Source organism: Anopheles maculipalpis, chromosome 2RL (genome assembly GCF_943734695.1).
Source record: "Anopheles maculipalpis chromosome 2RL, idAnoMacuDA_375_x, whole genome shotgun sequence".
Classification (NCBI taxonomy): Eukaryota; Metazoa; Arthropoda; class Insecta; order Diptera; family Culicidae; genus Anopheles; species Anopheles maculipalpis.
This window is the reverse complement of record NC_064871.1, coordinates 2,653,054-2,676,747: the sequence shown is the minus strand read 5'-3', so window position 1 is coordinate 2,676,747 and position 23,694 is coordinate 2,653,054. Positions and strand designations below refer to the sequence as shown.

The 23,694-nt window shown below is 48.6% G+C and overlaps 4 protein-coding genes across 6 annotated transcripts in view; 1 reads left to right on the top strand and 3 right to left on the bottom strand.

Moving 5' to 3' along the window:
- The window catches only part of LOC126556559 (E3 ubiquitin-protein ligase TRIP12), a 101,460-nt gene extending 94,522 nt beyond the window's left edge, over positions 1-6,938 (bottom strand). For all 3 annotated transcript variants that reach the window (XM_050211860.1, XM_050211858.1, XM_050211859.1), the window contains exon 1: positions 96-6,938. In XM_050211860.1, coding sequence (XP_050067817.1) covers positions 96-6,806 — 6,711 coding nt within the window. In that variant the 5' untranslated portion in view covers positions 6,807-6,938. The remainder of the gene's footprint in view (positions 1-95) is intronic.
- A 7,005-nt stretch (positions 6,939-13,943) lies between these two features.
- On the bottom strand, positions 13,944-16,023 carry LOC126557379 (zinc finger protein 135). Its single transcript, XM_050213124.1, has 3 exons — positions 14,907-16,023; positions 14,646-14,843; positions 13,944-14,566 (listed from the first exon to the last, which is right to left on the bottom strand). Exons 1-3 carry the CDS (start codon positions 16,015-16,017, stop codon positions 13,944-13,946), a joined length of 1,932 nt encoding a protein of 643 aa, XP_050069081.1. The 5' UTR covers positions 16,018-16,023.
- A 793-nt stretch (positions 16,024-16,816) lies between these two features.
- On the top strand, positions 16,817-19,908 carry LOC126556956 (coiled-coil domain-containing protein 39). Its single transcript, XM_050212536.1, has 3 exons — positions 16,817-17,196; positions 17,256-19,604; positions 19,681-19,908. The coding sequence occupies exons 1-3, from the start codon at positions 16,821-16,823 to the stop codon at positions 19,845-19,847; spliced, it is 2,892 nt and encodes a 963-aa protein (XP_050068493.1). The 5' UTR covers positions 16,817-16,820; the 3' UTR covers positions 19,848-19,908.
- A 995-nt stretch (positions 19,909-20,903) lies between these two features.
- Positions 20,904-23,170, bottom strand: LOC126557292 (uncharacterized). The gene is made up of 4 exons (XM_050213012.1): positions 22,729-23,170; positions 22,275-22,662; positions 21,842-22,216; positions 20,904-21,774 (listed from the first exon to the last, which is right to left on the bottom strand). Exons 1-4 carry the CDS (start codon positions 23,168-23,170, stop codon positions 20,904-20,906), a joined length of 2,076 nt encoding a protein of 691 aa, XP_050068969.1.
- Between the last annotated feature and the right edge of the window lie 524 nt (positions 23,171-23,694).

The following is a 23,694-nucleotide window of genomic DNA, read 5'->3' as shown; positions in this document are numbered from 1 at the left end:
TTTACCTTGACGGTTTGATAACAGCTTTTAAACTAAATTGACTAATCCTACGGACCATTCATACACTTATTTAAGGTCTGTTATTTAAGACTTACCTTCAGTTGATGTGTGTTGAAGAATTTAAGAGCACTTGTGTTGGACCGACCGCCAACGCCGGCCGGGAAGTCGTGCACCTTCACCGGGAACTGTTCGAGCTGCGTGACGCATCCGTTCAGCTTGGCCACCAGCGCACTGAACGCTGCACCGTCCATACCCGCCGGTGTGCCTGCTCCCACGTGCGAATAGTTCGCCTCCACCGGCAGTCCAGCAAACACGTGCAAAAACATACGCAAACGGATCGCACGCTCAACCAGCGGATTCTCATTGTTCGCCATGTAGTTCAGCATCGCTCGAATCAACCCGGAATGATTTACCTCGAACGGTGATATGTCACTTTCCATCAAAATGTCCCGCAGCTCCTGCAGTGCATTCAAACATTCTTCCTTCCGGCCGTCCAGTTTGCGAATTGCATCGGTAAGCCGGATCAAGATTGTGCAGGCGGGATGCTGCTCGAGAGCACCTCCAGCACCACCTAATCCACCCGCAGCAGCACCATCAGTCGGACCGCTCGAACCATCCGTACCAGAATAGCGATTCACGAACAGAACCGCTTGGTCACGGATCCATTGGCGAGCCTTTTCTCGATTGCCGGCGGCAATAAGGTTCGAGTTCGAATGGCTCTTGTTGAGCGAGTTACCACCACTGCTGCCATCCTTGCCGTAGCCTGCTGCCCCAGACGAAGAAGCATTGTGAGAGGAGGACGCTGCCGAAGTGGATGACGATTGCCTGCCCCAGCGAGCAGGATTCAGCGACGCTAGGAAGGATGTCGTTTTCGATGAAGCTCCGGTAAATCGTGAGCGAGAAGATCCCGATCCGGACGCAGGGGTATGACGGCCGGAGGACGAAGAACTTGCTCCCATGCTGGTGGTTGCCTTGTTGATGAATTCTTGCATCACCGATGAGACGCCTCCGGAGGATGATCCACCAGCGACACCACTTCCGCTGGACAGCGACGAAGCGCCTTGCGAGGAAGAACTTGCTCCACCCGACGAGGTGTGCGCATCATCGTGGCGTGATTTAGACTTTGAGCTTCCCTGTGATTTCCGTTTCGGTGGAACCTTTCGCTTGAGAATGTCGGACATTTTCAGCTGACCCGAAGGATTGTTGCTGCTACTGGCGCTCTCGTGCGAAGCGTGATGTCCCAACGCATTTGAAGCTGGTGCTGTGGAACTGTTGTTCGGGGAAACGATCATTCCCTGCATCATTCCTGCACCGCTGTTACCGACCACAGCTGTCCCCGCGGCACTAGGAACGGTTGTACCCGCTAGCAGCGCAATATTGGTCTGGTCGGGTACGTTTGTTGGAACGCTGTAGCCTACGAACGCATCGGAGAAGTGATGCGGTGGCTGATAGATGTGGGTTACCGTTGCACCGGTCACCGGCTGCTGTGGCTGGGGATGATGGCTCTGATGATGGTGCGGTATAGCATGGGATGGCTGATGGTGGTGATTCATCGGATTCATCGCAGCCGCGGCTGCAGAGTTGTAGATGGCATTCAGTAAAATGTTTGCATTGCCCGTCGTGGTAACCGTGGCCGTTACGATTGACGTGCCGGGAGCTGGTTGCACAGTGGTGCCACTCGTGCCAGCATCCTGCAGATGGTGATGCAAATTCGCCGCCACTGGCATATGCTGACCGGTGGCCTGAGCCTGTATGGCTGAGTGTGGCATTAAGTTCATCAAATGATGGTGATGATGATGGTGTGCCGCTGCTGCTTGCTGTCGCATCGAAGATGATTTGTTGAGGTTAATAGCCGACCCAGAGCCAGATGCTGTCGTGTAACTATTGCTGCCGCTCGCCATTGCTATTGTACCTGCTGAAGCTGCTACTGCAGACGGTGACGAAGACGAAGACTGTTGCTGCTGGTGATGATGATGCGGAAGATGCTGGTGATGATGGTGGTGCGACGAGCTGCTCATCTTACTGCTCGCCATCATCATTGCAGATGAAAGATTTTTCACGTGTGATCCACCAGCATTTCCACTAATCGCTATTGCAACTTGACCTCCTCCTCCTCCTCCAGCTTTCGAACTGGACGCGATGGCACTGCTGTCAAAATCGAATGTCTGTCCACTAGGGCCCGTCGGGTGGATTGTAGCCGATGCTGGCGCACTCTGTGTTCCTCCGGTGGATTTCGGAGATGGTGCCGCACAGATCGGTATCGATGGGTCAGTTAGCTGTTTAAACTGATGCATCACACCCTCGCGCCGGAAATGCATTCCAAACACTTCCGGCAGCTTGTGCATCAGTATGTCCGCCATTTGCATTGCACCGACCACGATGCGCATATCGTTCGACGCCATCATGCCGGCAATGTGCGATGAAACGAGCTGATTTTTCAACACATCGCGCAACAGATCGCCATTCGCGAAATACACCATCCGCAGCAACGCTCGCAGACACTTGTAGCGTACCGACGGACCAGCCGACGAACTGTACACTTCATACAACACCGAGAACAGGTTGCGGATAAATTCAGCCGCCAGGCCACGCTCTTCCTTCAGGCAAGCGATCCTGGCATCGCGCTGTGCGTTCGGTGGCCGCGTCGCTAGGTTTAAAGAACCCGTACCGATCGCTGCGACAGCTGGCGATGTTGCAGCAACGGCATTCTCGACATTGCCACAATCCACTGATGCTGCTGCTGCTGCTTTGCTCGCAGCAGCTGGACTCACGATAACAGCCGCTGTAGCAGCCGCCGCTGCTGCTGCTGCTTCGGCTGCTGCCGCACCCTGCTGAGCAAGCAGTTGATGGTTTATCTTCCGCTGCACGGATCGGGTCGTTCCGGTGTCCTCGTTGATCTGCTGCATCGAATGAAAATCGATCGTGTACGTGCGCCCCAGCGTACTGAGACTTATTTCGTCGTCCGAGTTGAGGTGTGCCGCTTCGATCATACGCGAATCTATGGAGGAATAGGGGCGCCATACGCCACGGTCATCACGCCACTGCCACTGGACTGCATCCTGCACGGTTGGTTGGGGTCGTTCGAGCAATGCATCGACGGCAAAAATTCCATCCGTTGGCAAACGTGGCATCAGTTCGCCGATCAGGCAGGTGATTTCGTACAGCTCGGAAGGACTGCGCGGAACTAGCTCAACGTCCGATGTGACCGGATCGGCAGATCCCGTCAACAGATACAGCAGCGTCGAAGCGATGTCGTTCTTTAGCAGCGTTATGGCCAAATCTGGACAGTTGGCACACATAACACTAAGCATTCGCACAACGTTCGTAAAGGTGCCACTGTTCAGCACCGAGGGCGTTACGACGAGCAGCTGCTGGCAATTCTTCAGCAGCTCCATGCTTGCTATCTCCTGCAGTACGGCTTGATCGTGCTGGAAACTGTCCACCAACCGGTAGAACGCCGTACAAATGCTTTCCACGCTCTTCTTGTCCTGCTGGGCGAGTAGACGGGCAAGCAGTGCTAGAGAATCTTTCACAAAGTGAAACTCTTCCGTGTGCAGGCTTAAGCAGCAGTTTGCCGTAATGGCCAATGCTGCCCGTTGCGCGTTGATGGAGAAAAAGTCCAGAAAGGTGAGACAAGAAGATACACCGTTCGCCTGCAGGATACTCTTATTGTGCCGACGGGACAGGATCTCCAGTGCTGTCAAACTTTGCTCCGCTACATCCATACACTGGATCACTTGCAGTTTTTCCAGGAACGCCGGGATTGCGTCGACCACCGTTCCGGAGGAACGAGGCAATGCTTCCAGCATATACGCGAGCGCACGACACGCATTGTTCATGATGTCAAAGTTGTGCTCCATGCGTAGGAGTGTAATCAGTGCCGGCACAACCTGTTTGATCGGGAATCCAGCCAACGTATCCTCATTGCCCATTACCAACATTTGACACATCTCGATGGCGGCCTGCAGCTGCTGACTTTCATCCGGACACTGCAAACCTTGCAGCAGCTGTTGCGCTTTGGACGAGCTGCTGTTTGTTCCCATGGTACGGTGCAGCAGATGATGCATCCTAGGTCCAAGCGCACCGAACAGATGGGGCGGAAGTCCACGTGCTTCCAGCAGTGCTTGCAGACGTCCCACCTCACTGTCGTCGCTTTCCGAATCTGGATGAGGCGGCGGTACACCGGAACTGCCGGCCGCACCACCCGATCCGGATCCGGATGTGGATGCGGTGGTGGTGGTTGTACCAGCTGCCGAATGCATCATATTGACATCCGCCATACTCGAGGAGGGGGTGGACTGATGCTGTTGCTGTGGTGGCACTCCTCCCGAAGAGGAGGAGGCCGATGATGTCCCACCCAGGGCGGCCTTTGTTAACTTTATAAATGGATGCGACGGCTGATGCGAACTTGCTCCATCACTGTTGCCACTGTTGTTGTTGTTATTGTTGTTATTATTACGAGAACCATCGTTGGCCATCGCATTCGAGGTAGAGGGGCCACCAACACCGCTACCACCACCCACCGCGGCCGTACCGTCGAAGCTGGTCGCTAACAGGATCGCTCCTCCTTTCGATGTGCTGCTGCTGCTGCCCGCTCCTTTCGATGAGCCCGCAATCACCGTGGCCGCGTTGTTGCTGAAGTGTACGGCAGTAGAACCGGTCGCTATGCCACCGGCGCCGCCGCCACCGTTGCCACCACCACCACCTCGGTGATGATGATGATGATGGCTACCGGACCGCGATGTTGATGATGATGACGCGCCGGACTGCGCTGACTGTGGCTGGTGGTGGTAGGGATTGTTGGTTGGATTTGAGCTAACGCAAGACCCCGTGGTTGCGGATGAGTGGGAACTCTTGCCCCGAGAACTGCGTCTTAGTAAACCGGCAACACCTCCACTGCTGCTGCTGCTGCTTCGCCCTTGCCCCTGTTGCTGTTGTTGTGCGGAAGTACCACCTGCGTCGTATTGGTGGTGGTTTTGGGATGGCAAATGCAAGCCACCAGACTCGCCCACACCAAACTGCTGCTGGTGAAGCAACTGCTGAGGATGGGCCGGTTGGTAGTGTTGAAAGTGCTGCTGCTGGTGCTGCTGAGCGGAATATTGGTGAATCTGCTGGGAATGTAGCGTGTAGTGTTGTGGCGCCAACTGACTCGGATGATGATGTACTACCAAATGCTGCTGTGGCGGCGGCTGCTGGTGATGGTAGTGCTGTAGACTGACTGTGTTGGTTAAATGATGATGCGGCTGCTGCTGCTCTCTACTACCTCCACTACTACGGGCCGCTAGTCTAGCACCCAGATTCGGATGCTGCTGCTGATATTGTTGTTGCTGCTGCTGCTGCTGCTGCTGGTGATGGTGGTGGTAATTGTGTTGATTATTGTGATCCCCCCCCACTTTCTGGCGCTTTTTGGGCACTTGCGCACCACTCGACGAACAAGTAGAAGAAGCCGAAAAGGATGTCGGTGTGGAGGCAGTCGATGCTGCGTTTGACGATACCTGCGCGCCGGTGACGATTCCTAGCTCGTTTACGGTAGCAGTGAGCGTTATGTGCTGCTGCTGCTGCTGCTGATGTTGGTGTGAGCGGAGGTTCCGAATTGTTAGTACTTCGACCGCCGATTGTTGCTCCACCGAAGGAGCGTTAGACGTAGAAGGACGTGTAGCAACAGTAGTCGCCTCCTGGTGCCACTTACGATCGCCTTTTGATCGTCGTTGGCCCGATTTGATAGTTGCCTTGGATGCGGCTTTAGTCTCCTCTGCGAGCAAGCCTTTTCGATCGACCAATTTACGCAAAAGCTTCGTTGAAGAAGGCGAACTTCCGGTGCCGGATTTTCGACGTTTGTTCTTACTTATTGCACGGGACGACGAGGCAAGCGATGTGGTCTCTTCCCCGTTTACTCGACTGCTTGAACCAACGGTGTACCCTCGCTTCGCCTTGGACTGATGAGCTTCCGCTGCTGATACTGCTGCGTTACTTTCGACTGTCGGCGAAGAGGAGGGAAGTATTGACGATGCGGATGAGCTGCTGCGATCAGAAAAGGATGGATTACGCTCGGATGATGCTGTGTTATTGCTTGCTGCCTTTGTACTTTCATGAGGACCGATCCCGGTACCTCCTCCCACTTTCGAAGATAATACACCCGCTGCTGTTGCTGCCGCTACTTTGGTAGATGATTTGTTGCGATTGTTGCGAACGTCTACAATCTTCGACGGTGTTGCAGATACTTGGTGGTGCTGAACTAGCTGATGCTGTTTGAGATCAACGCTGTACTCAACGGTGCTACTTGACCCGACTGCACCAGTATTACCAGAGGTGGTCGCGGTAAACACAAGCTCTTTGGAAGTAGTGCGAGACCGAGTACGGTATGCCACCGGAACAGCAGCAACCACTGTCTGCTGATCGGCCGAGGCCTTACAATTCAATGACAGCCGTTTGCCGGCGGGTTGATGCTGCTCTTCCGACGAGTTGCCGTATTGTGGCAACGATGGTGGTAAGCTGTGCTTTCGTTTAACGCTACTACGCGGTTGGTTTGTTTTATCGGCCGAATCAAAACGCTCTTGCCTGGGCCTGGCGGAGGTTACCGGTATGCTAGCTCTGGTTACTTCGCCCTTGGACGACTTTCCTGCTCTAGAGCGACGGGTTTCACTGCTGCTATGTGTGTGACTACCGGTACCGCTGTTGGTGGCGCTGCCTTCCTTCCGCTGATGTTGGTCTTTCGGTTGTTGTTTTGCTTGTTGCTGTGCTGCTGGATGATGATGATGCCCCTCCGTCACTGCAGAGAGCACTTGCTTAACAACGGATTCGGCCATAGACGACGCTTACAAGGCTCCCTGTGTCCATTAAACATACCCGGCTGCGTGATGCAATTTTGGTAAGTGCGCTAGCTGCGGGGCAATCTTGTCTACTCCACTGACCAACGAAATTAGTGCTGGCTCGCAAACACACCAATTCGAGCCAAGAGGAATCAAGCGCACGCTGGAAAGTTGTTCTACGATTCCGTCAAATATGCACGCCGCACTTAGATTCTTCTAATTGGTACGGTTGGTAGGCCTCATATTCCTTACTTCCTCAACCCCACAGTAATCCAATTATTCCCTTTGTAAAGCTTTGTTTCACCAGGCAACCATTCCAGGGGATATTAATTCTGCAATCATAAGCAAACGGTTTTCTTATTAGAATAGGAATATTCCTTGGGGTTAAGTTTACATTATATAAAGAATTCATATAAAATATTCTAGTAGGAAATCCACACAAATAAGTTCAGAACAATGTTGAAAAAAGTTTACGTAGCTGTGTAGTATGTGCAGCTTTTTGTCAGCTTTTATTTTTTTAGAAAATATACGCGGTCACGGGAAAAGTAGTTGAAAAGCTGTTTTTGGCACTTGCTAAACTTATCAGCTCTCAGGCCCCTGAGCCTTAAGAATCATAAACATAAACATAAACAAGCCTTTTTTCCTAACAAGTTCGAAAAATCTGAACATCTCGAGCAATGAGCCACGAGAATTTGGCAGTGGAATTAGCCATCAGCATACCTGCCGAAATTGTTAATGCTTTTTGAATAGCCATTAGACGGGGCATTATAATATTACGCCCCTTTACACGTATTTGCCTTGCTCCCGCGTGGCTCGCTCGTTTCAGTGTTGATTGTTTGCATCTTCTGCCACATACAAAACACAAAGCCTACTATACTTAGAGAGCTCTGGTGTCTGGCAGTTTTCCTGTCGCGACTGTACGTTAAACTTGTGACCGATTGCTGTGTGCCTGTTCTGTCGCTCACGCACGCTTACGACCGTAAAGCAGTGCGAAAGGAAGCAGAACAGACAAAAAGAGGAAATACACCCCACCGAACCGAGCGAACGCATAGCCCTACCAAACACGAACGAGAACTCGAAAATGTTCAAACGGTTGCTGACTGCGCGAATGGGAGAGACCGTCCGTCGTGATGGTGCTGATGCTCAGTGGTGTAGTGCGCCTTCTTTTTACACTCGACGAGCAGCAGAGCACAGCGCACCCCTTCGGCACGGAAGAACGAAGGGAGTACGGCAATGAAGAAAACGGGAGAGAGATATATTCGAATGTAAATAAAGGTTATTGTCCATTTCAATAACGCATCAAAAGCAACAGGGAATCGCTATTAAAAAAAAAACGGAGTGTGTATGTTGCGGTTGTCGTCGCTGTCGCCTGCAGCATAACCTCCCGCACATGGTCAAAACAACTCGACAACGGCATACATATCCGACCCACGGAGCAACTGTAGCGAACAGAGGAGACTCCATCAGCCACAAAACATAGAGAGACCGAGAAATGGTTCGCAAAGCACACAAAGCAGCACCTTCACTTAGAATGAATTTGTGCGAGTCAACAGGCACCGCACGGTCGTCGGTAGAAGGCCCAACGGGCCCGAAGAACGTCAAGAACCCGTAGGAGGCAAGAAACACATATTAATTCATTGGTCGAGAGGAGTTCAGGCAAGTTCGGTTCGGTTTGTTGCTTGCTGCAGCATGTTCCGCTCTCTCGCACGATGACGACGCATGAGGCATTATAAAGCCGAGAGCCCGCAGACAAAAGACTAAAAGAAAGAAAAATCACGAAAACGAAACCTTAATCATCATCTCCTTGCGCCCGCGACTGAAACACGGCTGGCTGGGAAAAACCGGAATCACAGCTACAGAGAGCAACACAGACCAGGCAGAAAAAAGGAGTCGTATTTATGTTTGTTGACCCGTCTGGATGGAGTTCTATAGGCTCTCCATGGGGGTTGTGCTCAAATGCTCCCCATCCTCCCAAAAGACACCCAGAGACCGTCGCCCTATGTGTAAACACGTTGTGATTGTAGTCATTTACACTTAATGCCCAAAATATGGCCACCTATTTGAAATGGTTGGCTTCGGCTAACAAATTCACCAACTGCGTATAAGCCACCTTATAACATAATCGACCCTTTCCAATACTAACATCAGACGTGCTCACACACACAGAAGGGCAAACCATTTTTAATGCTTCAAAAGTTTATGTTCCCAAACCTATCCAAGGGTTCGCTCTTCATCTTTTTCTCATGTTCGATTCACAAGGTAGTATAGGCCTGTGTCTCTGCTTAACTCCGATTCGACCACATCACACCTGAAAGCGGATGAAACCTGCCACAGGAAGCTTAGACCTGTGCTTCGGCTATCAACCAATGGAATCAAGGGATACGCTACCCGAAGAGGATCATCGATTCATCTTCCTTTCCTCACTCTTGCGGATCCCTGTGACACGCGCATCATTGGCTTGGCCTGCTCTTGTTTACTTTTTTCCCTTCATGTGCGTTATCCTTGCCTGTGTCTGTCACCTCATTCAAGAGGATTCCTGCATCGGACATCGATCTATGGGCAAATGGCCATGTGCATTTATTTTTACCAACCAAATATATGACGTTTTCAAATTCAAGTAGGCTAATACGACTCGTGCGCTCCTACTCCATCGGAAAGTAATCACCATAGCAAACACACACACACACACACACACACACACACACACACACACACACACACACACACACACACACACACACACACACACACACACACACACACACACACACACACACGAAGATAAGATTACAAACGTTTCACGTATACGTTACATTTTCCCAGCATACAATTCGAATGCGACTGCCAACGTGAACTACGATAACGTGTACCGAAAATCTAGGTTCTAGGACAAATGTGCTGGTGTGTACCTTCTTCCTGCACTAGAACCCGCATAAAATGGTGAGTTAATTGGGCAAGGGAAAGCAAGCCAATAGCAAACAAAAAACTTTATGCACATATGCTACACACAGTCTACGGTTACTTTCTGCCCAAAAACAGAGGTTACTGAACTTCCCTCTATATGTGGACGGCGTAATACGACAGCCGATACAACCAGAGCCAGCATATCCCGTCGTCGCGGCCGTAAATGATTGCCCTTTGGCAGGAACTAAGTCCTATGTCAGCGCATTTATCCCTCTCGTGGTGCGCGCATATATACCAGAGAGTGGTATGGGCTGCAATAAAATGTTCAAATTTACCAAGACGAAGGGTTCGCGTTTTGTAAAATCACACTCCCGGTGTCGTTGTTCAATGAAATGCGCTGTAACATAAAGCCATTCTATCTAGTAGAAGGCATCAGGATGACAATGATGTTGCAATAAAGTCGGACGGGTTTAGTTTAGTACTTCTCGCATGTGATTTACACAATCGCCTTTTTAACTTAACAATTCTACCACCGCGCCATATATCAGGAGAGTTTGGATGAGCAATCAATTCTCTTTGACTCGATGCAGTCAGTAGTAAAATAAAAAAAAAAAGTAAAATGAATCAGAAATACAAGTCCAGCATGTTAACATCATCAAAAAAGTATTATGCCTGGAAACAATTGCAGCTGCGTCACCATCAGGTTGGGTGTCAGAATGAATCATATAAATCTTTAATACTGCTTGTTTCTCGTACATGCTTTTTTAAGTGAGTATTTCACAATATTCACATTTACTTGCACTAAACGCAAGACCACACCGGGAGACATTTGAGTTTGATCTAGTACTAGCAGCAGAAGGACAAGTTTGATTTTTCAAATCATGTGTGAAAATAGCCACCAGGAAATCGACCATCCCCGACCGACAGCGAGAGAACTTCAATTGAACTCTACGTCACTGTGCAAATACGCCATACAAAAAGCACTGGCTGGTGGGTAGCGGAGATGAAACGATTGCCATTGGCTTGTACGTACATGACGATTTGGTTCTAATATTTATATTTAAAAGCTGCAGAGTCGCATCATCTCTTTATACGCACCCCATCCAACTGTCCGAACGAAGAGACGACGACGCAGGTGGGCACCGCAAGAACGCAGCAGCATCACCGCACATAATAGCAAAATCGGTCTTGAATACGAATTTGTCGGATGTTTTCCCAACATTTCGTTTCCGGGCCGTTTCGATCGCTTCGGTTTGCTTCTTTTCCATTCAGCAAAAATTTGGATGTGGCGAAGAAAAATAAATGCTAGCGCAACTCTTTGCAGCAGGAGCTTTCCGGATTGGCTGACAGGAGGCCGAGCGCTAGCGCTGCTGACGGAGCTGATATAAAATTTTTCAACAAAATGGCCTGCTGCTGCCTCGATCTAACCATTCGGAAGTTTTGGGTTTTGCTTGTACCGCCTGGTGTACAAAAGATGGCCCACTCTACACCTCGAACATGTTACGAACCATTCAGGCTTGAACGAAATCGACGGCAAACTAAGTCGGTAATGGTTAATTTGTTCAATCTGTTCTGACTGTGCACGACACGACGACGACGGATGCCAGCCATCTTTAGAGGATTGGCACATTTTGTACCATTCCGCACTTTATTATGTAATTATCGCCTTTTTTCGGTACGGTTTCGAACGCACCACGGCGACAACGTACTTACCATCATTCCCGTCACAACGTGGAACCACTATTTCACCACAAGAACTACTATTTTCTGCCAATTTTTCCAACGATGAACAAAGGAAATGTCGCAACGATTCGATCCCCTGGAAGAAGTCTGCTCTGCCTTGCCTTCTCTTTCGTACTACTGACGTTTAACGCTCGATTTCAAAACACACGCACACACCATCGTCGAAGCGCTGCGTGCATGCGAGTGTTTGTGCAAACGGGTGTAACTGTCAAACTGCTCTAGCCTACCAGTGTTCCCAAGCATTGGCCCAAGTAGCACAGTTTCCTTGACAGTTTTTCGTTTTTGGGACAGGTTGGAGAAGGGAAACCTTTTTTTTCACACCGAGGTTTTGGTAAGAATTGCAAACTAAACTGTTTCCATCTGATAGGATATGAGATAGGAAAGTTGTAGGAGCAATTTTATTGATAATCCCCAGCACTTAAAGTATATTATTATAATAGCACTTAAAGCAGCAGCACAGCACCTAAAGTACATTATAATTTTCAGAATTGTTGTTTCTTAAAATTTAAGGTGTTTCACAGAAAATTCTGTTTCTATTTTTTTATTCCTGGCATGATATAACATTTACCTAGCACAATTTTCAATTAAACCAAAATGGGAGAAAATTTTCTGAATTATTTCTGTAATGCATTATGGGCTTAACGAAGGTTATGCTTCGATCGAGCAGGATGCCGGATGGCTACTTTTTTTTAAACCACGTATTTTTTTTTAAACCGAATCATTTAAAACAAGGGAAACAATAAACCGATCAACAGGTTGTTGATATTTCAAAGTGTTCAATTAGTTACTATCATAAAAAACACTCTTCTTTGGTATCTACATTTGCTTTGATTTTTCCATGTGCACATCATGTGAGCAAGAATCTAGCTCAGGTCTAGCAAGCATGACCCAAAAGAAAAATGCTACTTGGGAACACATTAGCGTAGGTAGACCTTCTGTTGATTACCTTGAACGATGGAGTTAATTAATCATCATCATCACCAATTTTGGTAGAAAATATGTAAATCCACAGAACAGGAAAATGGCTCGTTGGCAGCAATAGAAAACGAGGTACGCGTTAAAACAAATGCAATACCAGCTCCCAATACTAAAAACGCAGGGCATATCTCGAGCCTCTCCCTAGAGAACTACGCATGACATCCCCAAACCAGTGGGCGATAGCGAACAATTATCTGGATGTACTTTACCCAGAACCATAGTATGGCCCAGTAGACTCCACTTCACTCCTTTTAACTTACATTGTTCAGACAGCATTCGTAGCATGGATTTTTCCGTATTGTCATTTCCGGATTAACCAACGAGGGGTCCATTTTTGAATGAGGTACACAACACCACACATACACACGCCACAGAGAGCAGCTACTTCTTTATGCGAGCTAGCTAGCACAGAAAATCAATAATCACCAGATAGCAACACACTTGTATGCGCTCTCATCAGATAAAATCTTTACTCGATTTTCCTCGCAGCTGAAACTGCACAGCCAAGCATCACTGGTGCGTTGAAACGGCTAGATCTCAGCCCAAATGTCTATTTCACCTTGAAATCACTGGCTCTAGAGTTCTTTTCGGACACAATTCGGACCGTCGCCTTTTCCTCGCAACAGTTTCACTCTGCATCCACGCACTACAGTGGAGCGAATGCGATGTGAGGGAGAGCTTCAGCTCTAGATTTGTTTTTAGTTTTTCGCTCTCACGCACACACGCGCACAACGCAATATCGAGTGTACCGTGTACACAGAGATTAGCTGATCTAGGAGGTGGCGGCACGTGTACACCATTAGCGAACGTTTAAAAGAAAAAAATAATTAAAATTTGACAGTACGTGAGTACGCGTACAGTCTGTGTACGGGCGAGTTGGTCATAAAAACACACGATAAGAACAATTAAAGAGGTAATTTAAAAAGCAAAAGTACTTTCTTCTGAATTATGTTCTAATCTGCGACACTGTTGAATTGCGTCTTCGAACGAATGATGCCCACAACTGTCAAATTAATATTCAGCATGGCCACAAGATACATTATACGAGAACCTTGCTGCGCCCAACATGATCGAACGCACGCGCTCGGTGTGGTGTGTGTGTGCAGCAATAGCAGCAGCAGCGTGTTGATTTGGTGTGTGTAAGATCGGAGCAGAACATAAATCTCGAGGAATATCAGCTGTTTTGTAAATCGTTGATTGTTGCGACACCGTTTGTCGCTTGATGATGCCTTTGTTTACCTACCGTTTTACAGCGTTTCGAGGTTACATATACGTTGAAGGGCTGCTTTTCGAGGACATTTGCTCGAGATGATACAGGTATACGCAGAAGATGCTTACACTTTGGAGCATATGTATGCTTTTTAAAAATATTTTTATTTATTACTTTTTTGGTAAATAAGCTAACTAAAAAAAAATCTGTCATTAGCATGAAAATAATCTTTTCTTTTGATGTTGTTTGTTACGATAAAGTACATTAAATGTACCAACGCGATTAGCTATCATACACAATCACCAACCATTATCTAGCTTGAGTCCTTCCAAATCTTCCAGTTGACCACCGTCGAAAGCACTCGGCGAGAGAAGACACAAACTTTCGATGCGGGGAAAATTTGGTTCACTGCCACCCGACGACTGCGGTTGCGGTTGGTCTGATAATGGGCGCAGCAGATTAGCCATCCCTGGGTCACCGTACAATTGTTGAGATTGGAGTTGATGATCGTACAGCAGGGAGGACGTCGTAGCGTTCCCGATATCGAGCTTATCGTACGATCCCTTCACCAGCTCATCTAGGGTGCGGTTCACATAATCCGCCGTCTGTTTCACATCTTCCTCCGTAGGTTCGCCGATCGGATTGCATAGTGGACCATCATCTGTCATAAATATTGTTTCCTTATCCTCCTGCTGCGGCGTGCAAGAACTTTCCGGAAGAATGGACGATGATTGAAGTAATTTCTGCAAAAGATCACCCGTTTTACGCATCACCGTTCCGGGAGGGCTCGCCGGACATTTGTGGGTGCGTTGGGACACCTTGTAGCGGAAGCTTTTGTCACACCCGGAACACTTGTACGGCATCAGTCCGGTGTGTATCCGTCGGTGAACCAGGTACGATACACGCTGCCGGAAACATTTACCTATGGACAATCGGAAAAAAGGGGGAGTTGAGTCATCTCTACGTATCAGCATGATCGTGCCTACCTGATCAATACTAACCACATGTTTCGCAGGCAAATGGCTTTTCACCGGAATGTATGCGTTGATGGTTGTGTAGCGTGGATAGTTCCTTGAAGGCACGATTGCATACCGAGCACACGTGCGGCTTTTCATCGCTGTGGTAAAGCAGATGCTTGTGGTAGGATTGCTGAAAGGTGAAAGATTTGTGGCAGATCCCACAGGTGTACGGCATCTCCCCTGGAAGTATGACGGTTCTTATCAGTAAAGCAGTCTCTATAGTGTCCTTTTCCAACTACTAACCTGTGTGTAGACGATTGTGCTTCTTGAGGAAGTACTTGGTAGTGAAAGATTTTCGACAAACATCACACTCCCATTGCTTGGCATTTTCATGTCCTTGCTGCTGCTGCTGCTGCTGCTGCTGTTGGGGAGATGAGGGCAGCGAAAAACTATCCCTTCCTTGCTGCGGAGACATTCCTGCATCCTGCACAATCGTGTGTGAAGGAAGACTAACCTGCTGGGAGGTATTGTTCGGTGGAAGATACACTACTTGTGCAAGCTGTCGAGGATCGATAATTTGAATGATGTGAGCTTCCGGAGCAAGTTGCGACGCATTCAGGTCCTTCGATTGAAAGAGAGCTAAATTTGGCTGTGGATTGATCATCGGCAACGGCACCAATGTAGCCCGACTATCCACAGAGACTTCTCTGGCTGTGGTTTGGTCAGATACACTCGCTGTCATCATGGTGTCTGTGGTTGCTCGAGGAGCAGTAGGCTCCAAGCAGATCTTCTTCGAACCGGCATCATGCACCACACGCATGTGTATCTTGAGTGATCCCTTCATTTTAAACTCCTTCGGACAGATGTGACAGTGAAAGCGCTTATCGAATGCACCGTCCCGTCCCGTTCCGGGCACGATGTTGCTACTGTCGTGGAAAACCTCCCGGTGCATTTTGAGCAGTGCCGCGTTACGAAATGCGACATCACACTCGGAACAGTGGTTTGCGTTGGAGGAGACGTACTGGCTATTTTCAAACGCTGGCGACACTTTCCCTGCCTGACTGCCGTCAACACCGCTCGGGTGCTTCACTTCCGTTTCGAGCGTTACCTTTTTACGCACCTTGCGAAGCGTTTTAAACGAGCTCGAGGCAAAGGTTGTATTACTATTGGCCCTGGTAACTTCATCATTCGCCATCGTCTGGATCGGTGGCGCCGACTGATCGCTCTGTTGATCCTCAAGCAACGAATGGCCGAACAGGTGGATCGTAAGCTTGTCCAAACCGAGCAGCTCATCACCACAGATCGGACATTTCAGCGGACGTGCCGTCACTTTCAGTAAACTAACGCGCAGTGCATCGATGTTTGGGAAATTTGGCTGTCCACACAGAATGCACGATAAACTTTTAGTGCACATCGTTTTGCACCTACCGCGCCAAGGACTCTGGACACCGATAATTGGTTTTCTTAGAGATAAAACTAGAAGATTTTTGGAAATCTCCTTCCGAAAGATAACTTTCGATCCTTCACGATACCAAACAGAGAAAATGATATCTGCGCCACAGGAATTTTTTGTGCGCACATTTTGACGGATAGAACGTGTGCGATTTGCGCAGGCGTTGATTGCGCTCTCGTCGCAGAGTGCCAGAAAAATGCATCGTCTGTTGTGGCGTGTGTAGTCAAGCGATGGCGGAACGTCCGAAAATAGCGAGGAATTGTAAATACTCCGCATGCGTATCCTATCTGACACTCATTCTAACGTACGCTACCTCGCTTGTTGGTCCTCCGCCAGAGGGACTGATGGACCAGTGACTAAGTGACTAAGTAGTTGCAGCTTGATGAATTTCGATTTCGTTTATTGTTGACCGCCGTATAGTTTGCATTCAGCAGTCATGTACAGTTTAAGGTCCTGATAATCAATATCCATCGGAATTGGTCCCGTGTACAGAGAAGAGATGAAATGCAACAGTTGTCCGAACCGCATGCGCGCACTGCATAGCGTCGTTGATGGGCAAAGGAAGCACGCGAGCAATAATCAAAGCACTCGTGGATTGGCCCTTTCTCTTCGACGAGGTGTCTATAGCAACCGGCGTCGCGCTGTACTTGGTAGGTTGTTGTCAGTCGAAAAACAGCTTTTCAGCTACGCAGTGCGTTCGAAACCGAAATTTTCATCCTCACGGTGGCATCTCGTACTGAACCAAAGATTTTATCTGCCTCAAGATGGTTGATTCCCAGCCATACATTATCCGTGCGATGGAGGAGATGGGTCTAGCCGACGGTGGCTTCATTCCGATCGCGAATGAAGAAAACAAACGTTTGATGGAGCTAATCAATCGGCTAACCGGAAGCAAGACGGAATCGACGGGGAAGGTGGCAATCAGCGACCAACGGTTGGGCAATTTGAAGGTCCATCTAAAGAATGCACAACAAGAGTTTGAGCAAAATTCGAAGCTGATCGGGGTGGACAAAAGTCAAATCACTACCGAGCACGGGCTACTCAAGGTGTCCCAAAACGAACGGTCCTTCTTCCGGCAGCAACTGTCCGACGCGAAGAAGGAACACTCGGAGCTGAACAAGCACGATGAGCGCGCCAATGGTAAGTGAGAGCAGCGGGTGTGTCGTGTGTTCTACTCCGTCTGTCTTTTGCTCTTGTAGGTGATATGAAAAAACTGAAGGGAAATGTTCAGAAGTACACGGAACGCATCAAGTGGGCGGAAGGAGTATTTTCCGAATGGAAACAGGTGATGGGAGATGGAGAAAAAAGGATCAAACTCATCCAAAAGTATTGCAAGCAAGACACGAGCAAGGCTGAAGCGCTGGAAGCCAAGAGGAAACAGTTGGAAAACAAAATTGCATCACGTCAGACGGTACTCGTAACGCTGTACGAAGAGTACAAATCGCTGGAGCAAGTTCTCGAGCGAACGTCGCAGCTTTTCCGGCAAGCGCACCACGAACGTCGCCATATGGTGCGCACGTGGAAAGAAGCAGTTAAGCACATGAATCAACTCGAGGCTTCGGTCAAGCTGGTCGAGCAGGATATTGACAACGCGCGCGAAGTAAAGGAGATGTTGCAAGGTGACTTGCAAGCGCAGGTCGAATTTCTGGAGCAACAGCAGCGAAACAACCACGAGATCGATCTTCGCATTGCCGATCTCAATGTGGATGTTTCGAAACTTCGCAATCGACTTACGGCACTCAACGATAGCGTTCAGCTGAAGACGAACGAGTACCAAATTACGCGCAAAGCGGTGCAAAATCTTTCTAACAAATTGTCCACCATGCGGTACCGTAACCGGCACGCCCTAACGGAGGAGGAAGAGAAGGAGAAACAGATCCACGAAAATCTCAGCGAGCTGGAGCTGCTGCGCGACAAGCTGGACAACTTCCGGAGCAAAAGCTTGTGTGCGCAGGACCGGTTAAGACAGTTGAACGAAATCGTCGAATCGGAAGAAAAGCAAATCAGAGCGATGGAAACCGAAACGGAACGGCTGTCGACGGCTATGTACCGTGCTCAGCAACAGCTTTTTGCGATGAAGGAGGAGGAGAAGCTGCTGAAGGTGGAGGTACACTCGACCGAGGCTGGGAAGGCCAAGATTAAGGCGGCGATCGAAACTATGAAGAAAGAAATTATGAGACAGCTGGACATAACGTACAACGTGAACTACAACATTGAGCAGGTGCAGAAGCGGATCGTCAACATGCAGGGTGCCGGAAATACGCAGGAAGCAGCAAATGAAGCCCATGCCAAGCTGGCCCACGCCCAAGAGCTGCTTGCGGAGAAGAAGGAAGAATTGACGATTTTGCTCGCACAAACGGTAAAAATTCAGCAGGACTTCCGGCAGGCGAGCCTAGTCTTTCAGCAGGATGCGGCCGAGATCGAGCGTATGACGGGCAAGTGGAAGGAAAAGACGCTCCTAGTCGAGGGCGGCGAGAAAAAAGTGCGCCAGTGTAAGGCCGAAAATCAGGATCGGTTGGTGGAGAAGAGTTTGCTTAAAATGCGCATCAAGCAGATGGAGCGGCAGCTGGACAGCCAGAGCGACAAGATGTACACGCTGGAACGGCACCGGATGGAGCTGGAGGCAGCGATTAGCAAGCGTATGGTGGACATAACCGCTCAGAAGGACATGCTTTCACTGAAGCGCAAATATCTCGCGGAAGAACGGGCCCAACTCCGTGCGGACATATCGGAGCGTACGTTGAAGATTGAACAGCTGAAGAATAGGTACGAACTGTCGCTGGATCTGTTGGGGAAGAATGAGGACGGTACGATTGTGACAGCGACGCAGATTAAAATTCAAACCGCACAGGAAAAGTACATGCTGCTGCGGGAAGGAAGCGAGCTGAATGTGAAGATACTGAAGGCGGAAGAGGACCTGAAGGCGCTCGAAAATTCCCTCAAGGTGATGAACTACGCCAATGACAAGTACAGGCGTGGCTTTCAGAAAGTGGAAGACGAGAATCCGGACATGATTGCGATGGAAAACATTCAGGCAGACTACTGTAACGCTGTTGCTGCGCTCAAGAGCGTACGATCGGATTTGTCCATGAATACGGAGAATTTGCACGATCTGAATGAATGTCGGGAACAAAATGATAAAGCTCTGGAGGAAGCCCAGAAGGTACGGTTGGACAGTAACGATGTGTTGCTGCGCATTCAGAAGGAATTGCTGGATCAGCGGACAAAGATACAACGGGCCGAGCGAGAGCTAAAACTAGCGATCAAGGCAGCGAAGGCGAAGACGAACGATGACGATTTGATGCTGATTTTCCAGAAGGACCTTAATCTGAAGGAGTTGGAAGAACGCAACAGTAATGCGCTGCAACATTTAGCCGATCTTGTGGAGCAAAACAGTGAGTTGGCGGCATCGGTCAGCAAGCACTGCTACGAGCGTGGCCTTCGTTTACCGTTGATAAAGCGCACAAAGAGTCAGATCTCGTGGCGTAGCGAGAATTCTCACGGTACGGAGTATAGTGGCCGTGTGGATACGATTTCTTCCAAGCAAGGTAAGATTCTAGCAGACGGTTTTGGGACCCTGTACGCATGATTTTAAATGGTGTCTTTTTGGTTCTTGTTTTCTAGCGTCCCGTCTCTCGATCTGCACCACCACAACATCCTCGCGCAATACGGACTCGTCCGATGATATAGCGAAATCGTTCGATAATCGCATGAGTGCCGGTCTGTCGGTTATTTTGATTGACTTCCCGGGAAGCAAGGCGGCAGCCGCCAGCAAATCGACCAAAAAGTAACGAATCCAACCAACGTTTCTCTGATGCAAAGATGATAACTTTATTTTGCTCTCACTGCGTGTGCGTGAGTGTGTGTGTGTCTGTTTCCGGGTGTTGCTCGTTTATGGTGGCTTATTTTTATTTAGCTTTGAGTTTTGCATTAGTAGTAATGTAGAAATGCACGTGTGCACTCGCTTGCCTTCTAAATCTAGTCTTTCGTGTGACGATCTTCGTATCTTACGGAACCAAAACAGCACACCACGCACCTGGACAAAACTCACCGGATTACGGAATATGGCCTATTGGCGTGTTCTTTTCTCGCTACTCATAAATGCAATGGTTGCAGAGCCCTATGGTTGTTTGTGCATAGGACATTCACGATCATATTTTGTAATTGATTTTTAAAAAATATACATAACTACGGTATTGGAATCCGATCGACAGAATTGCTTCCTTTTTTCGCTGTTGATGATACTGTTCGTTACATTGTCAAACTATTGGCATGCAATTAGCGCCCGAACCGAGCGGCTAGCAGTTAATCTCTTGTACGGTTGGCTGTGCGTGACGGTACAGAAAAGTACGGTTTTGTATGGGGCGGGGGTATATCAATATGGTGAGCATATCTGCAGATTAACAAAAATATATATATACGCGGCATCACTGTAGGACATTGTACTTAAACTAGATTTAAAATGATCACGTTTTACGTACGTATAAAAAATAATCTTCCACAAATCGAGTATTACTTCCAAGATACATACATACACATATCTACAGTCTATTTAGGACTCGAACCAGGAACGGCTTTTGCCGCGTTTGAGTTTTCCATTGTTGAATTGCTTCGTTAGATTATCGTTTCGCGAACATTTCAATTTTGTGCTTTTACTTTATACATCAAGAACACATAAATTAAGGAGAATGCAAATGGAGGTGTACCAATTCAGGATTATTGGAAGGATTATTGTTTTAAAAACGAAAAAAAAACCACACGTACAACAAATAAGAAGGGAAAAGACTATGATTTTGATTCGATGCATTTTCCACCGCTAGCGCGAGCTATGTAAAAAGAGTCCTCACTCAGCGAGTCTTATTTCTAGTCGACTTACGCAGTGGCACAACCGTGCTCGAATGTTTCTTCTTCTGGTCCTCCGAATGATGCTCTTCTGGTTGCTCTAGACTAGAATCATTCCCATTCTTCATTGTGCGTGTTTGTCGCGTTTGGCGTCTCGTTTTCATCTGGACCGAAGCTCGCTTTGCTGGCGAGGAACTCGAAGGAACGTCATTTTCCACGCTGCTACTAGTGGCCTTTCGTTTGCGCGTCGTTTGAGCGGGTGTGTTCTTTGTGCTGTTTGAATCGTTTTTACTGCTGGTGTCGCAATCTTCGACCGGTACTTTACGGCGAAGAGAGTAGCCAGCGCTATTGCGGTGAACCGGTGGCAGCTGTCGCTGTATCTCTTGCATTACACCGAACGATCGGTTAAGCTTTTGCTGTAGCTTTTGTGCAAACTCAAAATCACGGCGTTCCATTTCGATCTGTTGTTCCCGCCGTTGCTGATCGCTCACGATGATGTCCTTTAGGGTGTTCTGTTTTGCCACTGCTGTTCGCCTGGTGCGACCGTTCGAAGCGCTAACAGCGCTAACAGCTACATCCTTCTGGGCTGGCGATTTCTGCGCTTTGGTGGGTGTAAACTTTATTCGACGTGAACGACCACGGTGGCGTGGTGTGTTGGTGGGTATCTTCTTTTTGCTCGCCGTCGACTGTTGCCCACTTGCTTCCCAAGGGATTGGCGGTGGAGTTAGAATTTCTAGTTTCACAACCTTAAATGCCGACAGTGAGCGTTTGTGTTTGAGCGGCTGGAAGGAGCTACTTTTTGGGGACGATTCGTGTTTAAGCGGTGATGGAACGGGTCGGACGGTTGGCACGCGCCGAAATGTATTGCACGAGAAGCTGCAAGAAGGGATAGACGTTATTATTCCCGGGGATCGATGGGATTTTGGATCTTGGCGATGCTTACCTGCTTTTCGGCATCGTTTGTACGATCGGGATGAAGTGGTTTTGTTCCGATTTCAAGCTATCCGAATCATCACATTCGGCCGGTTCGCCTTCCACACCGCGACGTTCCATTTTGTGCACTGCTGTTGGTTTCACGCACAGGTCGCTTTTGTTCAGATCGATCGCATTCAGTGTTCGCTGATGTTGTTGCAATTTTCCCGCCGTTAAGCCGTGCAGGAATGTGTCGTGCACCTTTTGTTTAACGATTTCGGCCGATCGACCGACCTTCTGAGCAACCGATTTGATCAAACTGTAGCGTCCCGAGGCGGACGATGTAGCGCAGGATGAGGCGGTTACGCCGGATGCAGCTGACGACGTGGAGGAAATGGAGATGACACTGCGGAATAATAAGCGATTAAAAATACGACCTATTGGCACATGCACGTTCTTCCTACCTTGTAGTCGACGGGGAAATGTGCTTGAATGTACTGGATGCCTTTGTTCCGTTGTTAACCGCCTCTATAGGGTTCGGCAAAGGTGGTAAGCGTACCGTCGATGGACCAGCCACTGAGCTGGAACTGGTTGGCACTGGTTCTTCGATGGACGCTTTTTCACCTACACCACCATCGCCCAGATCGGGTGTGGTTGCCGAGGATATCGAAACATGGCTGCTGTTGTCAGCAAGGTCAATGATGCCTTCCTGTTTGTACAAATTGATGATGTACTGTTCAGAAGCGGTTAGTTCCTTTGTTTTTTCTTCCAAGATTTCTTTTTGAACACGTTTCAGTTCTGCTTTGTACTCCTTCTGGATGTCTCCCGGGTTGGCCAGATGAATGGTGGATGCTGAAATTGGAATGAATTTCTAGTTAATTAGCTCTTCTCTTTGGAAGCTTGCCACCGTTTTCTTACGTTCTGCATATAGCGGCTTGATTGGCTGACCGCTGGAACCTTTCAACGAGCCGGATGGAGGATCTTCGTCCAAGTGTTCACGAAACTGGCTTTGGATCGCTTGCCAAAGCTGCTCGTGAACGACTTCGTTGGCACGGGAAGCGTTCCGATACCATGTACCGAACCGTTTCCGGCAGCACGGGCAGTACAGGTTGTTGGTTTCGATCGTTCGGCGGATACAGTTACGGCAGAACAGATGTTGGCACGGTAGAAACACCGGCTCGTGGAGAACCGACTGGCACACGGCGCACAGTATATCATCCAGGCGAAGGTTGTCATAGTTGAAGGAAGAGGAGCGTGTGCTCGTACTCGAAGAAATGGCCGCCGAGGAACTAGCCACGAAACTTGAGTGTGCGTTCGCTGTGGCACTAGCCGTAGGATAGTTGAGGACCTTAGAAAACATTGCGGAAGCAAACAGCAAAACACTACTGCTTTCTGATGTTTTCCACAAATCGGATAGGAATGTGTCAATGAGTTAGAGCGTTCAACACAGCAAAACACCGGACGGGCCACATATTAACCATCCAATCCTGTGCTGTTAGGTACCGAAAACTATAAAGAATACACCTATCTATAAACATAACAACCGATCCAACTCCTTTACATGGTTCCCGTACAGACAGTTAACCGATTATGCAAAGCTTTGTCCCTAGGGTGCACGCGATAAAATCACTGCCAAGCGCGGAACAAACACGGACGGGATGCAGACGACGTAAAACCGGCACAAGATTCCTCAAAAGTTTACAATTAATGCACCAAATTTTGCACGAAAAAACAATCTATTCTTGCACAGTTGACATCTATTGTTGACATTACGCTACATGTAATTTGACAGCCAGCTTTGCGATACGGTTGAGACAACCTGTGAGAGATGACCGTTGAAGTGAGAGAAAATGCTCTCCCGTGCAAACATCCCACAGACGACTC